General features: G+C 41.6%; 1 protein-coding gene across 5 annotated transcripts in view; it reads left to right on the forward strand.

Moving 5' to 3' along the window:
- Positions 1-6320: 6320 nt before the first annotated feature.
- Positions 6321-22298, forward strand: part of AHCYL2 (adenosylhomocysteinase like 2) — a 171477-nt gene continuing 155499 nt past the window's right edge. For 3 of the 5 annotated variants that reach the window (XR_011504470.1, XM_014854338.3, XM_014854339.3), the window contains exon 1: positions 6321-6747. Coding sequence is in view for 4 of the 5 variants with exons in the window: in XM_014854338.3 (XP_014709824.2) it covers positions 6382-6747 (366 nt within the window). In the remaining variant the exon portion in view is untranslated. The remainder of the gene's footprint in view (positions 6748-22298) is intronic. The other 2 variants (XM_014854340.3, XM_014854341.3) reach the window with 1 other exon arrangement.

Genomic DNA, 22298 nt, shown 5'->3' on the forward strand with positions numbered 1-22298 from the left:
GGCGAAAGGGAACTGGTCTGATCATACTGGTCTGATCGTATTCCAGGTACTTTACACGTGTATTATAATATTAATAGCCAACTGTTATTGAATGCTTGCTGGCTCTCTTCCAAGCACTTCACGTGCATAATTCATTGAATCTCACAATAGACCTATGAGGCACTGTTAACACCTCCAAGATACAAGGCACAGAAAGGTTCTATAGTTTGCCCAAGGCCACGCAGTAAGTGGTAATGCTAAGATTCCATCAGGGCTTCTGGCTCAGAGTTGGACTAGAGGAGCTAGTTTTTTCTAGAAACAAGCTTAGTGAAGCAAAATGACTTGCCCACAACCTCATAGCTAGTCAGTGATGGACACTGGGCCCAGCGTCTTCCTGACTCCAAAGTCCCTTTCCACTCTTGGTTCTGACCTTTGATTTCCTCCTACCCAGGTGTCCCAGATTGTCTTCCTCCTGGCTGCCCCGTAGCTCCTTTTGCTTGCTTCCCTCGCTCATTCTTGCCATCACTGCTTCTCTCAGCAGCAGTATCGCTGTTTTAACCTTTATCAACAATAGTATTCAAAATAATAAAATTATCAGTGTTGTCTAATGACCTTTTCTAAAATAAGGGAAAATGTTAAAGGTTTTCTTTCTTCTTTTCATATCCATGGACATTCCCTCCATCTCTTCTTCCTTTAGTGGGAATACTTGATATAAAGGATGGGGAATGGGATGTAGGGGGAGTTCAATCCGGGCTTTTAAAAAGCTGAGAAGTGTTGTCTTTCTGTCTGGCTGTAGAGGCTGACAGACTCTGTGACCACTAGAGGGCACTGTGACCCACCTTTTGTGAATGTAGCCATCAGGTGGCAGCTGAAGGTCCAGGGCCACGGACATGCCCACAACCAAGAAAGCCTGCAGTATTTTTATAGGAGCACCAGATCTCATGACTGAGCCGTAGTGGCCACTTTCCTACCAAAGCTCCTGAGTTAGATCCCGGGAAGAAACACCTCAGGGTCCAAGAGGAGCTTGGTTTGGGACTCTCTGTGGCCTGGCTGCTGCTCCGAGAATAGAGCTCTCCGTGTGTTCATCATTTTGGCAGTCTGCCCTCAGCTGCTCCACTGGGCCTCCTTTACCGCTCTCAAACTCAGCCGTCCATCTTTCCAGGTTGGGAGGCCTGCCCCTGGTGGTTCCAACTTCTTTTAAGCAGTCTGTCGATTGCCCGAATCCTTTCTCTGCCGACTTGAGTTTTGTCTTTATTTTTTAAAACTAAGAAACTAAAAAGATATAGAAAAACACAAAGAACAACCTAATAAACACCCATATTCCCCATCCTCAGAAATAACAGTTATCATTTTATCATATTTGCTTTCAGCCTATTTTTTAAAAAATAGATTTAGCTAAGGGCCGGCCCGGTGGCATAGTGGTTAAGTTCGCACGTTCCGCTTCGGCGGCCCGGGGTTCACCAGTTCGGATCCTGGGCGTGGACATGGCACCGCTTGGCAAAAGCCATGCTGTGGTAGGCATCCCACATATAAAGTAGAGGAAGATGGGCATGGATGTTAGCTCAGGGCCAGTCTTCCTCAGCAAAAAGAGGAGGATTGGCAGTAGTTAGCTCAGGGCTAATCTTCCTCAAAAAAAAAAAAAAGATTTAGCTAATGTCCCAGTTGACCAACACCCCTGTCCCATTTTTCCTCCCACTTTCCTCTTCCTTGACAGAAAACTGTTTGAGTTTAGTGGGTTTTCTTCTAGTCCATTATTATACTTTTATATATGAAGCTATGCATCCATAAACTATGTATTCTTTTGTCTGCTTTTAAAGTTTTTAGTTTCATCTAAGTTATACATGATACAATTTGAAAAGTCAAAAAGTTCCATAGGTCTTGTTGATTCAAACAGCTGTCTCGATACCCTACTCTCACCATATACCCCATCATTTCTTGTTCCTGGGAGCCAATCCCTTTATTTTAGATGACCCTTATGATATTTACTTCCATATGTCTGAGTAACACAATAATGCTATCTCTTGAGTATTCATTTCAGTTGTTATCATTTGATTTCCCAATACAGAAGAGTAAGTTTTAGCTCTTTTTCATTCTTTGCCTACAAGGAGGAAAAAAAGAGGTGGAGTGGGGAGGAGCCAAGAGTAACAATTTTGAAAGCTGGAAAGCAAACCATGGGTGGTAATTTAGCACCTGAAAAAGCTCAAGTCTTGGCCGTCAGTAGGGAAACTTATACTGCAGCACCCCTAAAAGGCTCTGGATTAAAGGCAGCAGGTACTTCAGAAGACAGAAATGAAAGCAAGAGGATGGGTCCCTGATCCCCTACCTAACTCTCCATGGGCAGGTGACTGTCCTTCCCAATCTTGGGTGTCGGTTTATTCTTCGGAGAAGGCAGACAGAGGGTCTGCAGTATTTGAAGGCACTATCGTCTAGCTTCCAGAACTGGTTAAGAAGTTCAATGTCTTTCTGACTCTTGAGCTTTTGTAAAAATGTTGTTCCTTGACCCATTCCAGACATTTGAAGGATTGTCTCTTTGTCCCCAGAATTTTGAAATTTTACAATGATGTATATTAATGTAGGTCCATTTTCATCCATTGGGCTGGACTCATTCTGGAAATTCTCATCTTTCAGTTTGGGGGAATTTTTGAACTATTTCTTTGATTAATCCCCTCTCCCCACTTTTTTTTTTTTTTTTTTTGAGGAGATTAGCCCTGAGCTAACTGCTGCCAATCCTCCTCTTTTTGCTGAGGAAGACTGGCCCTGAGCTAACATCCATGCCTATCTTCCTCTACTTTATACGTGGGACACCTACCACAGCATGGCTTTTGCCAAGTGGTGTCATGCCCACACCTGGGATCCGAACCGGTGAACCCTGGGCCACCAAGAAGTGGAACATGCGAACTTAAATGCTGTGCCACCAGGCTGGCCCCATCTCCCCATGTTTTGGTTACCTTTTTCTGGCACTCCTATTATTCAGATGCCGGACTTCCTGGGTTGGCCCTCTAATTAATTTTCTTTTCTGTTTTCTTCTTTTTCTTTTTTTTTGAGGAAGATTAGTCCTGAGCTAACATTTGCTGCCAATCCTCCTCTTTTTTCTGAGGAAGATTGGTGCTGAGCTAACATCTGTGCCCATCTTCCTCTACTTTATATGTAGGATGCCTGCCACAGTGTGGTTTGATAAGTGGTGGGTATACCCGTACCTAGGATCCGAACTAGCAAACCCTGGGCCACCAAAGCAGAGCACGCGAACTTAAGAGCTGTACCACTGGGCCAGCTCCATCTATTTTTCTTTTAATTAAAAAGAAAACTTACTAAAGATATAAAAAACAATTCCTAAAAGACTGACTTTTCCAGAAAACTGCAGTTACACAGTGCGTTGCATCTATCATGTTAAAACGTGCATTAGACACAAATATAAACCATGAAACAAGCCACCATTCTTCAACAATCTGAGCAAAGATAAAATGCATTTTTCCTATTTTAAATTTCTTTCTCTTTTTGAGTTTTAAAAATTTTCTACTAGCATGCTTTCATTTTAAAGGTCTCATTTTGTTTTCTGAATGTTCACTTCTTGAAACAGCATGTTCTTTCACAAATATAATATATTAAGTCTCTGAGGACATTAATGATTTTTTTTTGGTCTCAATTTCATCTTGATGCATAGCCTCTGCTTCCTCCAAGTTATTTGTTTTTTTCTGCTTGCTTATGTTAGTCTCTGTCTTTCATATTAAATGTTTTCTTCATATATCTGGTGACTTGTCTATATGCTCCTACTTAAGAATGTGGCACTAAACGGTTCTCCAGAAACTCTGTGATCATGAGAGTAGTCTTCACCAAGGGTGATCTTGCTGGTCTATTTCCTTGGGGAACTCAATGTTAGTATCTTCAAGTTCTCTCTCTCGGGTTAGGCAGAGACCCCAGAAGTTCTTCCAGTCTCCTACATGGAAGACACATTCCTGTCTGCCAGGGTCCGGAAGCTGAATGAGCTGAAAACCTCTAAATTATTTCATAAACTAAATATTTCATAATCTAAGTAGTTCATAAACTTGTGCTTAATCATCTTGTTTCCAGTATGGTATTTCCATCTTCAACTGTGCCTGGTGTTCCTCAGTAAAAAAGATGGCAGAAGCCGCAGGTGCGTAGGATGGAGTTGAGAATGGGTGAGGAGAGTGCCTTGGTGTTTGGCCCAAACCAGGGCATAGTGCCTGGATAACTAAAGAATGAATATCAGCTTCTTTCCAGTGCTCCAACTCCTTAAGTTTTGTAACCACAGCCCACTGAAGAATTAATTCATCCCCTCAGTCATCAATTCTAGTGGCAGCCCAGGTAGGCAGCTGCTGCCTATGAGCTCCGACACATGCCAGGTGGCTGTACAGCAGCTCCCTTGTGCATTAGGGGGAAGAAAGAAATCAGTTATAGAGCTGCTAATCTCTGCTCCGACAGCTGGAGGATGAAGCTCTGGGCTGGTTCTTTATAACAGGAAGGAAATTCTGAAAGCCAGTGTGTGAAGAGAAAACTTAAGAAACCCTTGTGTCTGGCAGACTTGCCAGCTTTGTGGAAATGGCAGTGCTCAGATGCTTTACAACACACACTGTTAGGCACAAATTTGATGACCAGGATACAAGACTCCACGCAGGGCAGGACAACTCCACAAATGAACAGATTTCCAAGGTAGCAGTGGCACAAGGAAGGAGGACACCAAGGCAGGTGAATTCTCTCTCTCCTTGCCGGAGAAAAAACAGTTACTCCAAAGACTAGATGTCCAGTGGCCTTCCAGGGTTGTCAGGGCTATCTCTTACTCTCTGAACAACCATAAACTGTTAAGATCCCCTTTGCCTCAGTTTCTCTGAGAATAGAGAAGAAATAACCTACCTAATAATCTGTCCCCTAGAGTGGACTGCATTTTAATGTATTTTTCGCATAAAATCTTATGGAACGTGCAATTTGGTCTCCTGTTTTTAGCTTGCTATTTTTATCATAAGCATTTATTTCCCTTTATCATTAAAAAAAGTTCTTGGCAAAATTAATTTTTTTTTTAAAGATTTTTTATTTTTTCCATTTTCTCCCCAAAGCCCCCCAGTACATAGTTGTATATTCTTCGTTGTGGGTTCTTCTAGTTGTGGCATGTGGGACGCTGCCTCAGCGTGGTCTGATGAGCAGTGCCATGTCCGCGCCCAGGATTCGAACCAATGAAGCACTGGGCCGCCTGTAGCGGAACGCGCGAACTTAACCACTCGGCCACGGGGCCAGCCCCTGGCAAAATTAATTTTAAAGGCTGTACCCATTCTCCTACTGTTGGACATTAGTTTCAAATGCCTTTTTGTCATGAAAAATAAAACTGCCATACGTGTCTTCGGACTTACACTTTCTAAAATAAATGTAAAAATTGAAAGTAATACAGAAAAGTACAAAGTAAGTTAAAAAATCACCCCAAATCCCATCACTTAAGGAAATCACTATTCATATTTTAGTTAATATTCCTTTCTGCTGATATATTTATCTGAATTTCATATTATTTCTCTACTAGAATTAATAGGTCAAAAGATTTGGCCTCGCTTAAGGCAACGTGTAATTCCTTAGCCTTGAAATTTAGACCTAGCGATACCTACTTCTTTTTTAGATTTATTTTAATCTTTCAAACCCAGAATATGCCGGAAATCGCCACAGCAGGCAAGGCCGTATTTTATTCCTTCTAAAACCAAAGCCATTAAAGTTGAGAAAGGTGTTACGCTCCCGACTCCACAGAAGCAAAAAAAAATAAGCCACTTTAAGCCCGAGGCCGGCGCTCTCCTCACGTGACGCAGGCGCTTTTCCTTTAAACGCCGGCTCACATGATCGCAGAAGCGCACACATGGAGGAAATTCACGCTGTCAGCGTGGAGAGTCATTCCTCCCAGACCTTCCTAACCCTAGGGTTTCTGGCGTCCCCTCTCCGGAAGTCACAATTCCTCTGGAGACTTGTCTTCCTCATCCCCTTCGTCGTGTCACCCATTCTCTCTCCTTTCCTTTCCGTTAGTCGCGGGCCCTAGAGCCCCTTCTCTTCTCCCCTAGGACTACATTTCCCAGGAGGCATCGCGGGTCCCGCCCCCGGCAGCGCGCAGTGTAGGTCGGGGGCTGAGGTCCCAGTGTCTCCTCGCCGCGTGCGGCGCGGAGCAAGCGCACTACAGGTTCCGTGGCGCCTCGCGCGCGAGCCGGGCCGGACAGGGTAGGGTTGGGGCGGGGCGGAGTGGGGCCGGGAGAGGCCGGGGCTGGCTGGCGGGCGGGCAGGCGGAGGAAGGGGGTGGGAGCGGAGGCGATGGAGGGGAGGAGTGGGGGAATGGGGGAGGGAAGGGGAAGGGAGGCGGGAGGCGGGGCCGAGCAGGAGCTGGAGCCGGAGCCGGAGCCGGCGGTTGCAGTGGAGGCGGTGATGTCGGTGCAGGTCGTGTCAGCAGCGGCTGCCGCGAAGGTGCCTGAGGTGGAGCTGAAGGACCTGAGCTCCTCCGAGGCGCAGCCGCAGCTGGCACTGAGCACGGCGGCCGTGAGCGCCATGGCCCCCGCGGCGGGCGGCGGGGACCCTGAGGCTCCAGCTCCCGCTGGCGAGCGGCCCCCGGCCCCTGGCCCGGGCTCGGGGCCCGCCGCCGCCGCTCTCAGCCCTGCCGCCGGGAAAGTGCCTCAGGCGTCGGCCATGAAGCGCAGCGACCCTCATCACCAGCACCAGCGGCACCGCGACGGCGGCGAGGCCCTGGTCAGCCCCGACGGCACCGTCACCGAGGCGCCGCGCACAGTCAAGAAGGTACTGGGGCCAGGCTGCCTCTCGCGGAGAGGGAGGGAGGGGGACGGCAGATCCTCTCGGCTCGGCGGCACCACCCTCCACGCCCTCCCTTCCGATCGTGGGAGCAGAGAGACCCGTTCTCCCCTCACACCCGGTCTCCGAGAGATGCCCCCACCCGGCCCCAGTGCTGGGGAGCGCAGTGTCCGGGTGGCCCTCCAGTACTTCGCTGTGGATAGCGTGGAGGGAGCGCTCTCCCCTACTACTTGGAATAGGCAGGAGGAGGAGAGGCACCTAATACTACTCCCTACGCCCCCGACATACTCTCGTGTGTTGTTTTTCAGACTATCCGGGGAGAACACCCCGATGGCTTAGAAAAACCTTACTGCTTGTGAGAGTTCCCCCAGCAAAAAGCGGGGACAGATCTTTTCTATTTGGAGAACGAGTAAGCAGTAGTTCCCTCGCATTGGAATTCTCAGTTGTCTGGTTTCTGTGCAGATGATGACTTTCTGCCTTTCTGTGGCCACTCGCTTCCACCGAGCAGTACTGATGCTGTGCTCATCATTCCACGTACTGCAGTATCCTGGCATCTTCTCTGAATGTAGAAGGGTGATGGAGAGATTCTCTTTACTCTTTTCTCTGGGGTTTGTCCTCTCTGCTCAATAGTTGGTCACCAGGATTGTTAGACTGTGTATGAAGAGAATGATTGTTCTATTGGTTCCTTTACTATGATCTCAAAGTGTTAGGAAAAAATGCTTCTACTTTTAGGAAAGGCGAGCCTAGTGGGGCTTTCTGTCTCAGCTGTCACCTTCTTTCAGACATAGTTTTGAAGAGGCAGTAACCTCAGAACACCAAGGAGTAAGAGTGCCTGGATGTGTGATACTCTCATGTTACTCTTACAGTGGCTCTCCCTGGGGTGTCTCTCTTCTCATAAAGCTGAATCAGCACAGAAAAAACAGGCAAATACTGGAAAAGACTGAGATGTGGGTCGTATAAAAAGAGATGATGGCTCTAATTTCCAAGGCACAACATGTTCCGAACACAGTGATTTATGTTTATTGTTGCGAATGATTTTTAATTGCGTTCTCAGAACAGCAATAAAGTGGTGTAAAGTCTATATGGGTTTTGCTGTAGAACTCGGCTGGATTGGAACCAGCCTAACTTTTGCTTGTAATAGTCTCATGATTAAGGTCTGAAACAGATAACCCTTTCATTCTAATTACCCAAATATAGGTGATAAACAAACGATGTCAGAGGCAAGACTGAAAGAATTTTCTTAATGATGCAAAAGAACAGTGTTCTTGTCATTTGCAATATGAAACTCCTTTGGGAGGAATTATAGGAGGAAAGAGAGGCAGGACAGGCATCAGTGCTGGTAGTACCTGGATATGAGTCTGGAAATCTGAAACATATTTCTGACTAGTTGAGTTGCTTTATAACTTTGGCCAGATCTTTTCCCTGTGACTAAGGGTCTTTTTGTATAAAATCTGTAATTTGATTAGATTTCTTGAGGGCAAGAATGTTTAACAAATTACTTTTAGAACATGAGATTTACAGTCAGGCAGACCTGGATTTGAATCCTAGTACCCTCACTAACTAGCTTTTGGGTAATTTCCAAATTCTCTGACTCTAAGTTTCCTCTTCTATAAAATGAGGATGGCAATACCATTGAGGATTAGAAATATTTGTAGAGAGCTTTAGCATTGAACTTGGCACATATAAGTAAGAGCTTAAAAAAGGATAGCTATTATTATTAAGAATTGATTTTATTTTATTTCTCCTCCCATCATAGCTTAAGTGGATGCCACGATGACCTTCTCTGAAAGGTACATACAATTCAATAAATTCTATATAAAGAAGTTAGAAAACCACAGGCCAGTGTATCAATCTGTTTTTCTTAATTCTACATGTACTTCTTGATTATTTTCCTTGTTGTTGAACCACCTCCTTCCTGTTTTTCCTGCATCAAAATGTAAGTTCTATGATTCTAGATTTACTCAGCAGCCTCAAGGCTATGGAAGACAGGGCTAAGCTTGCCTTACAATGTTAATTGCAACCGAAAAAACAACTTCTCTGCTGAAAGTTAAGCAAGTGAAGCTCTGGGCAAGGATGCAGCTGTATGACACAACTAAAGGCATTGCCAAGCTACTTTCTGGGGACAGAGTCTTTTACTTTCTTGATATTAAATTGGCTAAATTATAATAAGTGCGTGAGACTGCCCTTTTTCCCCAAGTTGAAAGTCACCTCACCAAGGGACTGCAATGTGATATTTTTGTTTGTTGAGCCTTTCTTGATTCTTAGATTGTTTATTTAAATAATCATTCTGACCTTGACTCCCTTTTGCTTTTTTTCCAGTGTGTGTGGGGGGGGGGGTACTAGGGATTTGAAATACCTGCCTTTGGCTGTGTAATTGTTGACTGTTGCTTTTGTTTTGTAACTGTCACACACAAGCTTTTTTATCTTAAGTCACATTTCCATTGATGGTTTCCCTTAATGCATTTATGTATCTGTCATCAGCTTCCTTAGTTTTCTTACTTTGCTCAGCCACAGAAGGGAAATAAACTTTTTATGAAAGTCGGAATTCCCAAGTACAGTAGTTAGTAAGAATGAACATATGGTGTGCAGGTTATTCAGTCACATCTTATCTTTGTAACTTGTGGTGCTCTGGGGACTAGATCTTGTCATCATGGCTATGATATATTTGTATATAGCATCTTTCTTCATAAGCTCACATCAAGTGAACCCAACAAACCAAAAATCTCTGTAAGAAGTGATTTGTGAAATGAGAAGATAAGTTCCACAGTGAATGCAGGAGTAATAGTTGAGAGGATTTCTTCCCTGAATTCTTGAAAATACAGGTTAATAGGAATGTCATAGCACAGCAGGGAAAACAAGGCAGGAGAGGATTTATTTCAGAGAAGTTAAAACTTTCTGAAAATAAGGCTGCGAGCCCAAGAACCGCAACTACTTTGTGCTTACGTCAGTATCAATAATGACTATGTTCAAGCAGATTCTTTATTTTTTCTTGGCACACGTATTAACCTTGCACTGGCTTTGTTGCTGTCAGCGGAGAATGAGTTGAGCCATGTTAGTGCTTTCTTGCCCTGAATTCCTAAGCTCTTGATTTGTTTAATTATAGATTACTCAAATGGAACCTTTTGGGTATAGGCATGGGAATGTGGGAGCAGTATGACTCGTTTTTGCCAGTTAGCAAAGTACAGCCCTGTACTATGTTCAGAAAGGCAATTGGCAGATTGACCCTAATAACAGTTACCATTAATTGGCCTTTTATATGCCAGGAATTGTTTTAGGCATTTTTCTAATCCTGACAACACCACACCAGTATAGGTGGCATTATCTCCATGTTATAGATAAGGAAATGAGGTCCAGAGAGGTAAAGTGCCTTGGCCAAGGTTATACATCTAGAAAGTCGCAGAAGTAGGACTTAAACCTCTGTCTTAAACCTTTGCCTGTTTCCATAGACCATATTCTTTTCATTATGCCACACCAATTCTTTCTAACTTCTTAGTTGCTGGATTCTGGCTTTCTCCCAGAAGTCTTTCAGAATATTCAGTGAACTCTAAGGTATGTCTGTCTGGAGTAACGCGTTGGTCATCCCCAAACCAAAGTAAGGAGGGTCTGAGTCAGGGCTTTAAGAGGAGGATGGAAAAAAATTGTACAAATGTAGAACCTCAAAGAATTGTAAAATTCTTTGTAAAATTGTAAAAAGGAGGAGAAGAATATCTTATATACAGTTGGACATTGCTTAACGACAAGGATATGTTCTGAGAAATGTGTTGTTAGGCGATTTCATGGTTGTGTGAACATCGTAAAGTGTACTTACACAAGCCTAGATGGTATAGCCTACTACACATCTAGACTATATGATACTAATCTTACAGAACCATGGTTGTATATGCAGTCCATCATTGACCAAAATGTTGTTATGTGGTGCATGACTGTATAGAAAAGCATTTCAAGATCTATGATGCTTTTTCACATTAGTAATTTACTGATAATCTGAGAAATTTATTCTTATTTTCAAAGTTATAAATAAATCTGGAGTGCCTGAGGAATATGCTCCTCCTTCCTGTCCAACTAACAAGTTTTCCCTGTTTTTTAAGTCCCACTATCTCTATGAATCAATTAGAGAATTAAACTTTTTGAAAATTAGAGGGGGCAGCATACTGTTATGCATTCCTGCTGTGTACCAGGCATTGTATTAGAGCCTTATATATACTATTTTATTTAGTCCTTTTAAGAACTCTCAGGGATAGGTAGTGTTATCCTTGTTTTATTGAGGAAGCTGAGGGTTGAAGAGATTAAGGAATTTGTCTCAAGGTTATACATTTAGCAATGTGATGGAGCTAACAGAACTCAAATGTGTTGGACTCCAAAGCTCAAACTCTTGTTTCTTTTCAGTTGAAGTATTTCTCTGTTCAAAGCTCAGATTGAACCTTTTAAATCTTAGTTAATCTGTTTATTTTTTGTGGATGTTTTTATCTCACTAACAGGTAGTTTCTTTTTATTTATTGAACTTATTTAATGTCTAACCATACATTTACCAAATATTTATGAATTTTCTGAGAAAGCAGCCCTTATTTTATGTTAGCATAATTTGTTTTGTTTTATTTTGTTTTCAAAGGTTTAACTTTATTTATTTCTTTTGAGGAAGATTAGCCCTGAGCTAACATCTGCCAATCCTCCTCTTTTTGCTGAGGAAGACTGGCCCTGAGCTAACATCTGTGCCCATCTTCCTCTACTTTACTTTACTTTACTTCCTCTACTGGCCCCTATATTAGCATAATTTGTGAATTCTGTTCTCCTTGGACCTGGGAGAGATTGAACATTAAGTGTTTTTTTAGGGGGTTGCTCAGTGCTGAAGTTGCAATTCTGTATTTTACGTCTTAAGGAAGACTACTTGGGTCCTTAGTGTCCAGTTAATTCAAGAAATGGATAGTTCATGAAAAAGGGAGAGTGAGTTTATTATATCATTTCCTTGAAAGTGATCCTCTCCCCTACAATGAAAGAAAAACAAAGGAGAGATTTTTGGAATCTTTATTCAGACTGTTGTCAAGTTGAGTTTATTAAAAATACGTAGTTTCTTTCATGGTAGTTCTTGCTTAAATACTTCAGAGAGGTACAACTGAGGTGAATGGGAGAATAGTCCTGGTAGTTGCCCTGGCCCTCTGCTGTGCCATCACGTTCAGGTGATAGGCACAATTAGAGGAGCTGAAATTCCATTTACCCAATAAGAGTTTAGTAAATTTGATCAGGTTTCTGTAGAATTTGTAGGAGCTTTTTTCTTTCTTCTTTTTTTTTTCCCTTCTTCTCCCCAAAGCCCCCCAATATATAGTTGTATATTCTAGTTGTAAGTCCTTCTGGTTGTGCTATGTGGGACACCGCCTCAGCATGGCCTGATGAGCCGTGCCATGTCTGCGCCCAGGATCCGAACTGGCGAAACCCCATGCTGCCGAAGCAAGCCTGCAGACTTAACCATTCGGCCGTGGGGCTGGCCCACTGTAGGAGCTTTTTATAGTCTAAATGACCTATGGCCTGAGATTCAGTGAAAGCTGAGCAGAGGAGAAAGCGGTGGATTGAAATTTCTTCTGTAACAGTTCTAAGTCTAAAACTATTTTTGATTAAATGACTTAAGACATATCATGTATATGATTTTCAGTCTCCCTCTTCTACAACTATATTCTACAACAATTCAATTAGCCATTTTCCCCCTTGGACGCTGCATTAATAGCTTGTAATTTCCTATTCTTTTTTTCAAGGGTCTAGCCGTAGAAATGTGTCTGTTTGGGGCACCTGGTTCTTCTTAGCTCAGTACTTATGTTAAGGAAGGGTACACAGGTTTTAGAGCTACTGGTGGAGTTTCTGACTATATATCAGGCTTTTCCTTAAAGCCCTTCTGAATACTGCAAAGCTGACATTGAAAGTTAACCTGAGACTAAAACTGGCTTCATCTTCCCTGCAAACTTATCTTCTGCAATGCTCTATTGTGAACCCTTTTGATCACTCTAAAAGATCTGATACTGTTGACTACCTTTTCTTGGAAACTCTTCTCTTGACTTCAGTTATAACTCTTCAGTTATGGCTACCGTTTACTGAATACCTACTGTCTGCTAGGCATCTCTCTCTCTCTCATCTCATTTAATCATAACTTTATCAGATGAAAATTATCTTTTTTCACAGATGAGAAAATATAAGCTCAAAGAGGATAATTAATTTGCTTGTGGCTTTGCCAACCTGTGATGCCTTTGGGATTAGTGAGATGAAACACTGCCAATAGCAACAGTGGGAGGCCTTGCCACACTGCCAACCCCCTACTTTTCTGACCAAAATCCCATGTGAAATCTGCTTAAGCTACTGCATGTAGGCTGCTGCTAAGGCCGCTCTGTGCACCCTTTTGGAGGGGAAGACTAAACCACCATACCTCATATCGCTGTTTACCTCGGTCTCTATGTGATGTCCAGTCATCCATTATCTTCCTAATACTCATTCTTTTACTACTCTCTTCATCTTCTCAGCTGATCCAATCCCCCAAAATCTTTTCACCGTGTTCTCTACAACTTGTCCCTCCCTTATCAGCACATCCTTATGCTGCGTCAGCCTCAGGCAGCAAGATCAAGTAACAGAGGCAACATTGGGGGTGCTGTTAGTGTGGCCCCTGTATCCAGAACATAATGGTGCAACCCAAGCTGCAGCATCTCCTGCTTGGCATTTGTAATCATGACATCTGCCAGGCCTCTTCTGTGTATGATTTTGGGTGGTGTTTTTTAGCTGTGTAGCCCTGAAGCAGGTTCTCTGCTCTGAAAGCTACCTCATATCCTTTCTGTAAATTCTTTTTCTGTTAATTCAGCCAGAGTTGACTTCTGCTGTTTGTGGAACTCTGAGTGATGTACTGGTTGAACCCAACCATCTGCCTTCTTAGTTGCTTGCATTGTTGGAGCAGAGAGTTGCTAGAGAAAATCAGAAAACCAGGCAGATTGATGTCACTATAAATTCATAACCATAGCCTCGTATGTGTAATCATCATTGCCTAGCAATGTTATACATTTCTCTAGTAAGTTCACTTTACCACTCACTGCAAATGACTATTTCATACCATCTCTATTTATTTCTAATCTCACATATATGTATATTTTTTAAGATTGACACCTGAGCTAACCTATGTTGCCAGTCTTTTTCTTTTCCTCCTTCTCCCCAAAGCTCCCCAGTACCTAGTTGTATTTTCTAGTTGCAAGTCCTTCTAGCTGTGCTGTGTGGGACGCTGCCTCAGCATGGCCTGATGAGCCGTGGGAGGCCCATGCCCAGGATCTGAACCGGTGAAACCCTGGGCTGCCGAAGTGGAATGTGCAAACTTAGCCACTTGGCCACAGGGCTGGCCCCACATGTGTTCTTTTTAAACCAGTGATATGCTTTATAGTCTATTATAAAAACAGAAACCACCAAAAGGTAATTCCCTCCTTTTTGTACCCCCCAAGTTTTGTATAAACTTACTTGCATCTGGGGCTCATCTTTTTCTCCTTCCCACCTGTTATGTTAGAAGAAGTATCCTTCATTCTATCAAGACCAGTCCCTCCACAGCTGCTCTAATCACATTCTCCTGTCTTCTTTTTTTTTTTTTTTTTAAAGATTTTATTTTTCTCCCCAAAGCCCCCCGGTACATAGTTGTATATTTCGTTGTGGGTCCTTCTAGTTGTGGCATGTGGGATGCTGCCTCAGCGTGGTCTGATGAGAAGTGCCATGTCCGCGCCCAGGATTCGAACCAACGAAACACTGGGCCGCCTGCAGCGGAGCGCGCGAACTTAACCACTCGGCCACGGGGCCAGCCCCTCTCCTGTCTTCTTAAAGTACTTCCTTTGGTTACTTCCTCTTTCTACTACAGCCTTTCCTACTATTCCAACTTGCTCTAATCTCTCCCATTTGGAAAACTCTGCCTTCTGACCCCTGTATCTTTCTGCTATGATCCTGTCTTTCTACTACTCCCTTTCACAGCTAAGCTTCTTAAAGGAGTTTTCAGTACGTGCTATATACACATTTTTTTCTTTCCCTCAACTCTTTAACCCACTCCTACTCCAATGCTCTGACCCAGACAAAGCTCTCTTGTTAAAGTTGCTAATGTGCATCGGATTGGGAAACATTGCTATCTTTTTTCCCCCCCAGCCCTCACCATATCAGACCTCTTGGCAGCATTTGACACCAACTTTTTTTTCTTTTGGCACCAACTTTTTACCAAAACACTCCCTTCTCTTGGCTTCCATGACACTGCTCTTTACCAGTTTTCCTCTTATTTCTCTGGCTGCCACTCCTCAGTCTTCTTTGTTGGCTCTTTCTACTTGATCTGGGGCCCTCTGCTCTTTCCATTGTGTTTTCTCCCTAAGTCATTGCTATGCCTTTGAATATCATCTATATACCAGCAACTCCTCAAATTATTTCTTTAGCCAGGATCCCTCTTCTAAATGCCAATCTTGGGCGTGTACAACTGCCTGCTTATAGTTGAACTTCAAAACTAAGATATCCAAAATGGCATTTTTTATCTCCCTGTCCAATCCCCAAAATATGTTCTCCTTGTTTTCTTCATATCAGTAAAATGCGTTTATAGTATTTTTCTTTAAAAAAATTGTTTTTAATTACAAAAGTAATACTTGAATATATTCTTGTGAAATAATTCAATCTAATAAAGCAGAGTCCTTCCTTGGCCTTTAGCTGGTCTCATTCCCCTCCCTAGAGGTGACCTTTGCTATCAATTTATCTTTTTGACCTTTTTCTCTGACTTTACATTTATATTGATACATAGAGAAATTTATAGATTTATAATAACTTGTACATAAATAAAAACACTATAAATACATTGTTTTACAGGTTGCTTTTTTCACTTAACAGCATGTCTTGGAGCTTTTTACATATCACTACGCATATCTCTATCTCATTCTTTTTAACTGCTGAATTGATTTCCAAAGTCTATACCATTATTATTTATTAAACCATTCTTCTCTTGATGTACACTTAATTTTTTTCTTTATAGAGTACTGTAGTAACTATCTGCATGCATTCTCTTTGTGTACATGTATAAGTGTTTCTCTAGGATAGATACCTAAAAGTAGAATTTTGGAGTTGAAAGATATCCACGTTTTGAACTTGATATATAATGTCATGTTGCCTTCAAAAATGTAGTACCATTTTACACATCAGCGAACTATATACAAGACAACCCTTTCACAAAACCTTCACCAATAGTGGATATTTTTATTTTTATTTTTATTTATTTATTTATTTATTTATTTGAGGAAGATTGGCCCTGAGCTAACGTCTGTGCCGGTCTTCCTCTATTTTGTACGTGGGATGCTGCCACAGCATAGCTTGATGAGCAGTGTGTAGGTCCGTGCCTGGGATCTGAACCCATACACCCTGGGCCACTGAAGTGGAGTGTGCAAACTTAACCACTACACCACTAGGCTGACCCTGGTGTTTTTATTAGCATTTTTCCCACTTATAATGAGGCTGAGAATATTTTCATGCATATATTGGCAATTTATTTTCTTTTTCTTGTAATTGCCAGTTCCTTAACAAATATTTATTGAGTGACTACAATGTGCCCAGTGCTGGGGATATAGCAGTGAACAACATAAAGGTCCTTGCCCTCCTATTGACTTGTCTTTTTCGTGTCAGCTTGTAGGAATTCTTTGTATGTTCTGGATATTAATTTTTTGTGTATATGTTGCAAATATTTTTTCCTACTCTATTTCTTGTTGACTTATAACTTTATGATTTTAAAAGTTTTTATGTAGTCAGATTGGCCAGTTTTTTCCTTTATGGCTTAAACATTTTGTGTCTTAGAATGGCCTTTCCAACCCCAGGTTTATAAACAAATTCTTTTATATTTTCTTCAACTGTTTTTTTTTCTTTTGAGAAGATTAGCCCTGAGCTAACTGCTGCCAGTCCTCCTCTTTTTGCTGAGGAAGACTGGCCCTGAGCTAACATCCATGCCCATCTTCCTCTACTTTATCTGTGGGGCGCCTGCCACAGCATGGTGTGCCAAGTGGTGCCATGTCCGTAGCAGGGATCCGAACCAGCGAAACCTGGGCCGCCGAAGCAGAACATGCACACCTAACCACTGTGCCACCGGGCTGGCCCCTCTTCAACTGTTTTAATGGTTGTGTTTATTCTGTTTTGGTCTTCAATCCATCTGGGATTTATTTTTGTTTGTAGTGTAAGATAGGGGCTATTTGTAATGTAAGAGAACTGTTTGTCCCCAAATAAAATTTAACGTTTTACTTTTTCGGGTTTGTACTCTCTTTCTTTCTCTTTAACTTGTCCTCCTTAACTGTTTTTCTTTCTTAAGTTTTAGCTAGACATGTAGAAGTCACTTTTGATTGAAGACTGTTATCTATTTTTTTTTTTAAAGATTTTTTTTTTCCTTTTTCTCCCCAAAGCACCCCGCTACATAGTTGTATATTCTTCGTTGTGGGTCCTTTTAGTTGTGGCATGTGGGATGCTGCCTCAGCGTGGCTTGATGAGCAGTGCCATGTCTGTGCCCAGGATTTGAACCAACGAAACACTGGGCCACCTGCAGCGGAGTGCGCGAACTTAACTGCTCAGCCATGGGGCCAGCCCCGACTGTTATCTAAGTCAAGAATGACACTAAAATTTGCCATTTTGGTAGTACCAACTTAGTGCTTATAATGAGTTATTCATAGAAGCACTGCTATTTTAGCAAATTCTACTTATTGTTTGTAAGTAAACATAGTTATTATTGTTTAGTGGGTATAGATTATTTTTTGATAGAAATTGGAGGGGCCAGTCTGGTGGCATAGCGGTTAAGTTTGTGTGCTCTGCTTCAGCAGCCTGGGGTTCGCTGGTTCAGATCCTGGGTGCAGACCTATGTACTGCTTATCAAGCCATGCTTTGGCAGGCATCCCACATATAAAATAGAGGAAGATGGGTATAGATGTTAGCTCAGCGCCAGTCTTCCTCAGCAAAAAGAGGAGTATTGATGGCAGATGTTAGCTCAGGGCTAATCTTCCTCACAAAATAAATCAATCAATAAAATTTTTTTTAAAAACATAAAAATCATTAAAAAAAAAGACATTGGAGCCTTAGCGATATCTCAAATATATATCCTGTGCAACAGTGGTCTGCAGAGGAACTTACCTTCTGCAGTTAAATTCTAAGTTGGAAAAATGTAGTACTGTGTGGTCCTTTTCCAAAATGAAATCTGATTTTTTTTTAAGACGTTGCCAAGAATTGAGTATGTGTGATGAGACAGTAGTCAGAGAAATTTTTGCCCTGATTAGATAGTTGTGTGTATCTGCCTTTCAAAGTTGACATTGCCTGCTCCAAGTTAAAGAAGGACTTCTTTTCCTGGCAGGTAGATAAAGTGTCTTCTTCAACAAAGCTTTGTTGGATAGAGCTTGACTGAGTTTAGTCTTGAGTCACTTTGCTTTGGGAGACAGAAATGGAACAGGAATTTTTTACTACATTCATGTCTATTGTTTCTACGAGGGATAGATGCTAATGCTAGTTCCTTTTTAGGGTCTCTGCTGGGCTGTATTATAGAAATAGAGAAGAACTTTACTACTTTTGGATACTTGTCTAATAATCTCTCCTGACACATTGTGAGCTTCTTTTGTGCAAAAACCATTTATGTGTTGTGTGCTAAACACTGATAAGAGATAGAGTTATTACAGCAGCAGAGTATCATTCTTGCCCTCAAGGAGAGAGTACGGAATGTAGATATGGAAATAAGTAAATACAGTATAGTTTGATATGAGCAATACTGGAAGCAGGAATTGTTGCAGTTTGAAGAGATCAGCATTGAAATCGAGGTGTATCACATTAGGGAAACTAGTTGGTTGTCCACCCAGGAGGCTTCACAATGTAGTAGAACCTTTGTGAGGTTTCCATGTTCCAGCTTTGCAAATCCAGAAATTCACATTTTTAGTACACCTAGAGATCATTCATCTTTTAGGACTGGCTCGTTCAAGCCAAACTCACAAGAGACTCATATTTAAAACAAAATGATAAATTCTAATTTACAGTCAGGTGTATAACACTCAAGCTGATCTGATACACATGTCAGTAAGAGGATGCTTCGGAAAATCTATCATGGGAAATCTAATTATAGGTAGAGGCAGTAGTTTGGAATCTTTTAGATCCTTGCCACTCAAGCTGGTCCATGACCAGAAGCATTGGCAACACCAGGGAGCTTGTTAGAAATGCACAATCTCAGGTAACTCTGGTTCTCTACTAATGTATACCCACCAGAACCTCAGTTTCTTACTCATTGTTGAATAATGTTGACTTAGCAGTTGGTCTTATTTCATGTTTCTCTTCTATGAAACCTCAGAGTAGAGAAGTAAGAAATTCATTTTAGGGTTTTGTGGAAGGGTAGACATCTATAATAAAACTTATAAAACTTGTAATCAAATACTTGATAGACATAGAGACATAGAAACGCAGACAGGCACAGAGATGTAAAGACAGACACACAGTGATCCCTCACATACAGCAGAACCCCTCACGATCCCTCTATCCAGACCCTTCCCACACACAGAGACGTCCCACACAGACTCACACAAAAACGTAGAGACCCCACAGAGAGAGAGACACACATACACTAACACCCAATGGGTAATACTTAAAACTCAAGATTTTCATAGGACTTGAGTAGTGTTCTCCATAGTTATTTTGAGGAGAAGGGACAAGGATACTCTTTAAGGTACTTTTTACTGAGTCAGAAAATAGAGCAAAAACAGATGGGCTGTCATTGGGTCTGCAGAACTTTGATTGCTATAAAGCCAGTTTTATTTGAATTCTTCTCTCTCGAACTGCTTGTTCCTGGGCATCATTTTCAGTTTGATGTACTCATCATGCTTGGATGGAAAGTCATTGTCCTCTTTCTTTCAGGAGCTTGCATCCTAGATTGCTGGTTAAGCAAAGTTCCATGCTCGGTTCTCCTTGGCACTAATTAAGACACTCCCTCAGTGCTATCTGAGTCACATAAATCTGCCCAGGATCGGAAGATCCAGAAACACTGTACCTATGTGGAGTACTTGTACTGAGTCCCCATTGGGTGTGTGGGACTGAAGAATATAGGATTGCGAGGGAAAATTATGTTAAAATTAGAGAGAGAGCGAGCCAGGCTGATGATCTAGTGGTTAAGGTTTGGTGCTCTCACTGCTTCAGTGGCCCGGGTTTGTATCCTGGTTGTGGAACCACACCCCCTGTCTGTCATTTGCCATGCTGTGGCGGCAGCTCATGTGGAAGAACTAGAAGGACTTACAACTAGGATATACAGACATGCACTGGGGCTTTGGGGAGGAGAAAATAAAGGGAAAGATTGGCAGCAGATGCTAGCTCAGGGCGTATCTTTAAAAAAAAAAACTAGAAAGAGATGTAATTTTGCGTTTTTTAGCTGTTGGCATTTGTAGTCTAAGTTTTCGTAGAGACTTGTGGTGAAACTTAAGAATGATTTGGGAATAATTTAGTTATAAAAGATTTTTAAACTACGCTGATGTGGGTGGGGGATGGCACATTGATTGTGTTGGTTGATAGATCACTGGTATCCACATAGCCAGGATTTCTAGTATCTTCAGCATCATTTTATGAAACAGATCTTGTTAGGGAAAAGAAGACTCAACCGTACAGCAGGTTTGTGCCAAAATACTTGAAAGGTTCTATCACACTGAGGGGGTTAGACCCCAGAGAGACATTAGTAGAATAGTTTTACAAATGTTGGTTCCAAAAAGAGATAAATATTTTTCTCTTGCTGCCTGGTACATCTGTGTTCATTTGACCAAAAGCCTGTTTAAAAATTATTTTTTCCAAGCATGTTGAAGAGTACTGAGAAAATTGTACTCACTGCTCAAACTAACAAATGTTAGTATTTTGCTGAATTTTCTGTAGATATTTTTTAAAGATAAAAAGCATTGTAGATAAAATTAAGACCCCTTTGTACCCCTTCTGTGTTCATTCCTTTTCTTCCCTTCTCTTCCTCCCATCACAGAGGTAACTGCTATCCAAACTTGGCTGTTTATAATTCCCCTTCATATTTTAATACTTTAGCTATATATTGTTTATCAATATGAATTGTATATTGATAAACAATATATAGCATTGTTTTGTATGTTTAAAAACGTAACATAAATGGTATTATAGAGTAGATGTTATTCTGCAGCCTACTTTTTTCACTCAACTTTATTTTGAGGTTTTTTTTTAAAGATTGGCACCTGAGCTAACATCATTTGCCAATCTTTTTTTTTTTCTTTCTCCCCAAATACCCCCGGTACATAATTGTGTATTTTTAGTTGTGGGTCCTTCTAGTTGTGGCATGTGGGACGCTGCCCCAGCGTGGCTTGATGAGCAGTGCCATATCAGTGCCCAGGATTCGAACCAGTGAAACCCTGGGCCGCTGAAGCGGAGCGCGCAAACTTTACCACTTGGCCACGGGGCAGCCTCTATTTTAAGTTTTAACCGCTCTGTGATAACGTGCAGATTTTCTAGTTGATTCATTTTAAGTACTATGGAGTATTTCATTGTATGAATATACCACAGTATACCCATTCTCCTACTAAATTTCTTTTCTTTTCTTTTAGTCTGGAGTGAACACCCTTAATCATGTTTCCTTATGCACGTGTATGATAGTTTCTCTAGGTTATATTCCTATAAGCAAAATTGCTTAAGATATATCAACTTTACCAGATATTCCCAAATTGCTTTGTAAATTGGTTTTATTAATTTCTGTTTTCTGAATCCTTACTAATATGTGCTGTTGTCAGATATTGAACTTTTGTCAGTCTAGTAGTTGTGCATTGATATCTTTGTTGTTTTAATTTGCATTTCCTTGGATATTAGTGAGATTGAGCATCTTTTAATATGTTTATTTTTAATTTTTTTGTTATTTTTCCTTCTTCTTCCCAAAGCCTCCCAGTTCGTAGTTGTATATTTTAGTTGTGGGCCCTTCTAGTTGTGGCATGTGGGATGCCACCTCAGCATCACGCTTAAGAGTGCGTGAACTTAACCACTTAGCCACAGCGCTGGCCCCTTTTAATATGTTTGTAGTACATTTGGATTTCCTTTTTTGTAAGGTGTCATCTGTGTTTATGTTCTTTCCCATTTTCCTGTTGGAATTTCATTGGCTTTTCTTATTGATTTGTAAAAGTTCTTGGGATATACTCATTTTAATCTATTATCACATATATGTCTTGCAAGTATCTTCTGGCCTGTGGCTTTCTTTCTTTTTTTTTTTTTTACTTAAATTATGACTTTTATACAGAGGTTATATTTTTTATTTTAAAATTGATCGGGACCGGCGCCGTGGCCAAGTGGTTAAGTTTGTGTACTCGGCTTTGGCGGCCCAGGGTTTCACTGGTTTGGATCCTGGGCATGGACATGGCTCCGTTCGTCAGGCCACACTGAGGCGGCATCCCACATGCCACAACTAGAAGGACCCACAACTAAAATATACAACTATGTACTGGGGGGATTTCAGGAGAAAAAGCAAAAAGAAAGATTGGCAACAGTTGTTAGCTCAGGTGCCAAGCTTTACAAAGAGCCCAAGTTAA

Source organism: Equus asinus, chromosome 1 (genome assembly GCF_041296235.1).
Source record: "Equus asinus isolate D_3611 breed Donkey chromosome 1, EquAss-T2T_v2, whole genome shotgun sequence".
Lineage (NCBI taxonomy): Eukaryota > Metazoa > Chordata > Mammalia > Perissodactyla > Equidae > Equus > Equus asinus.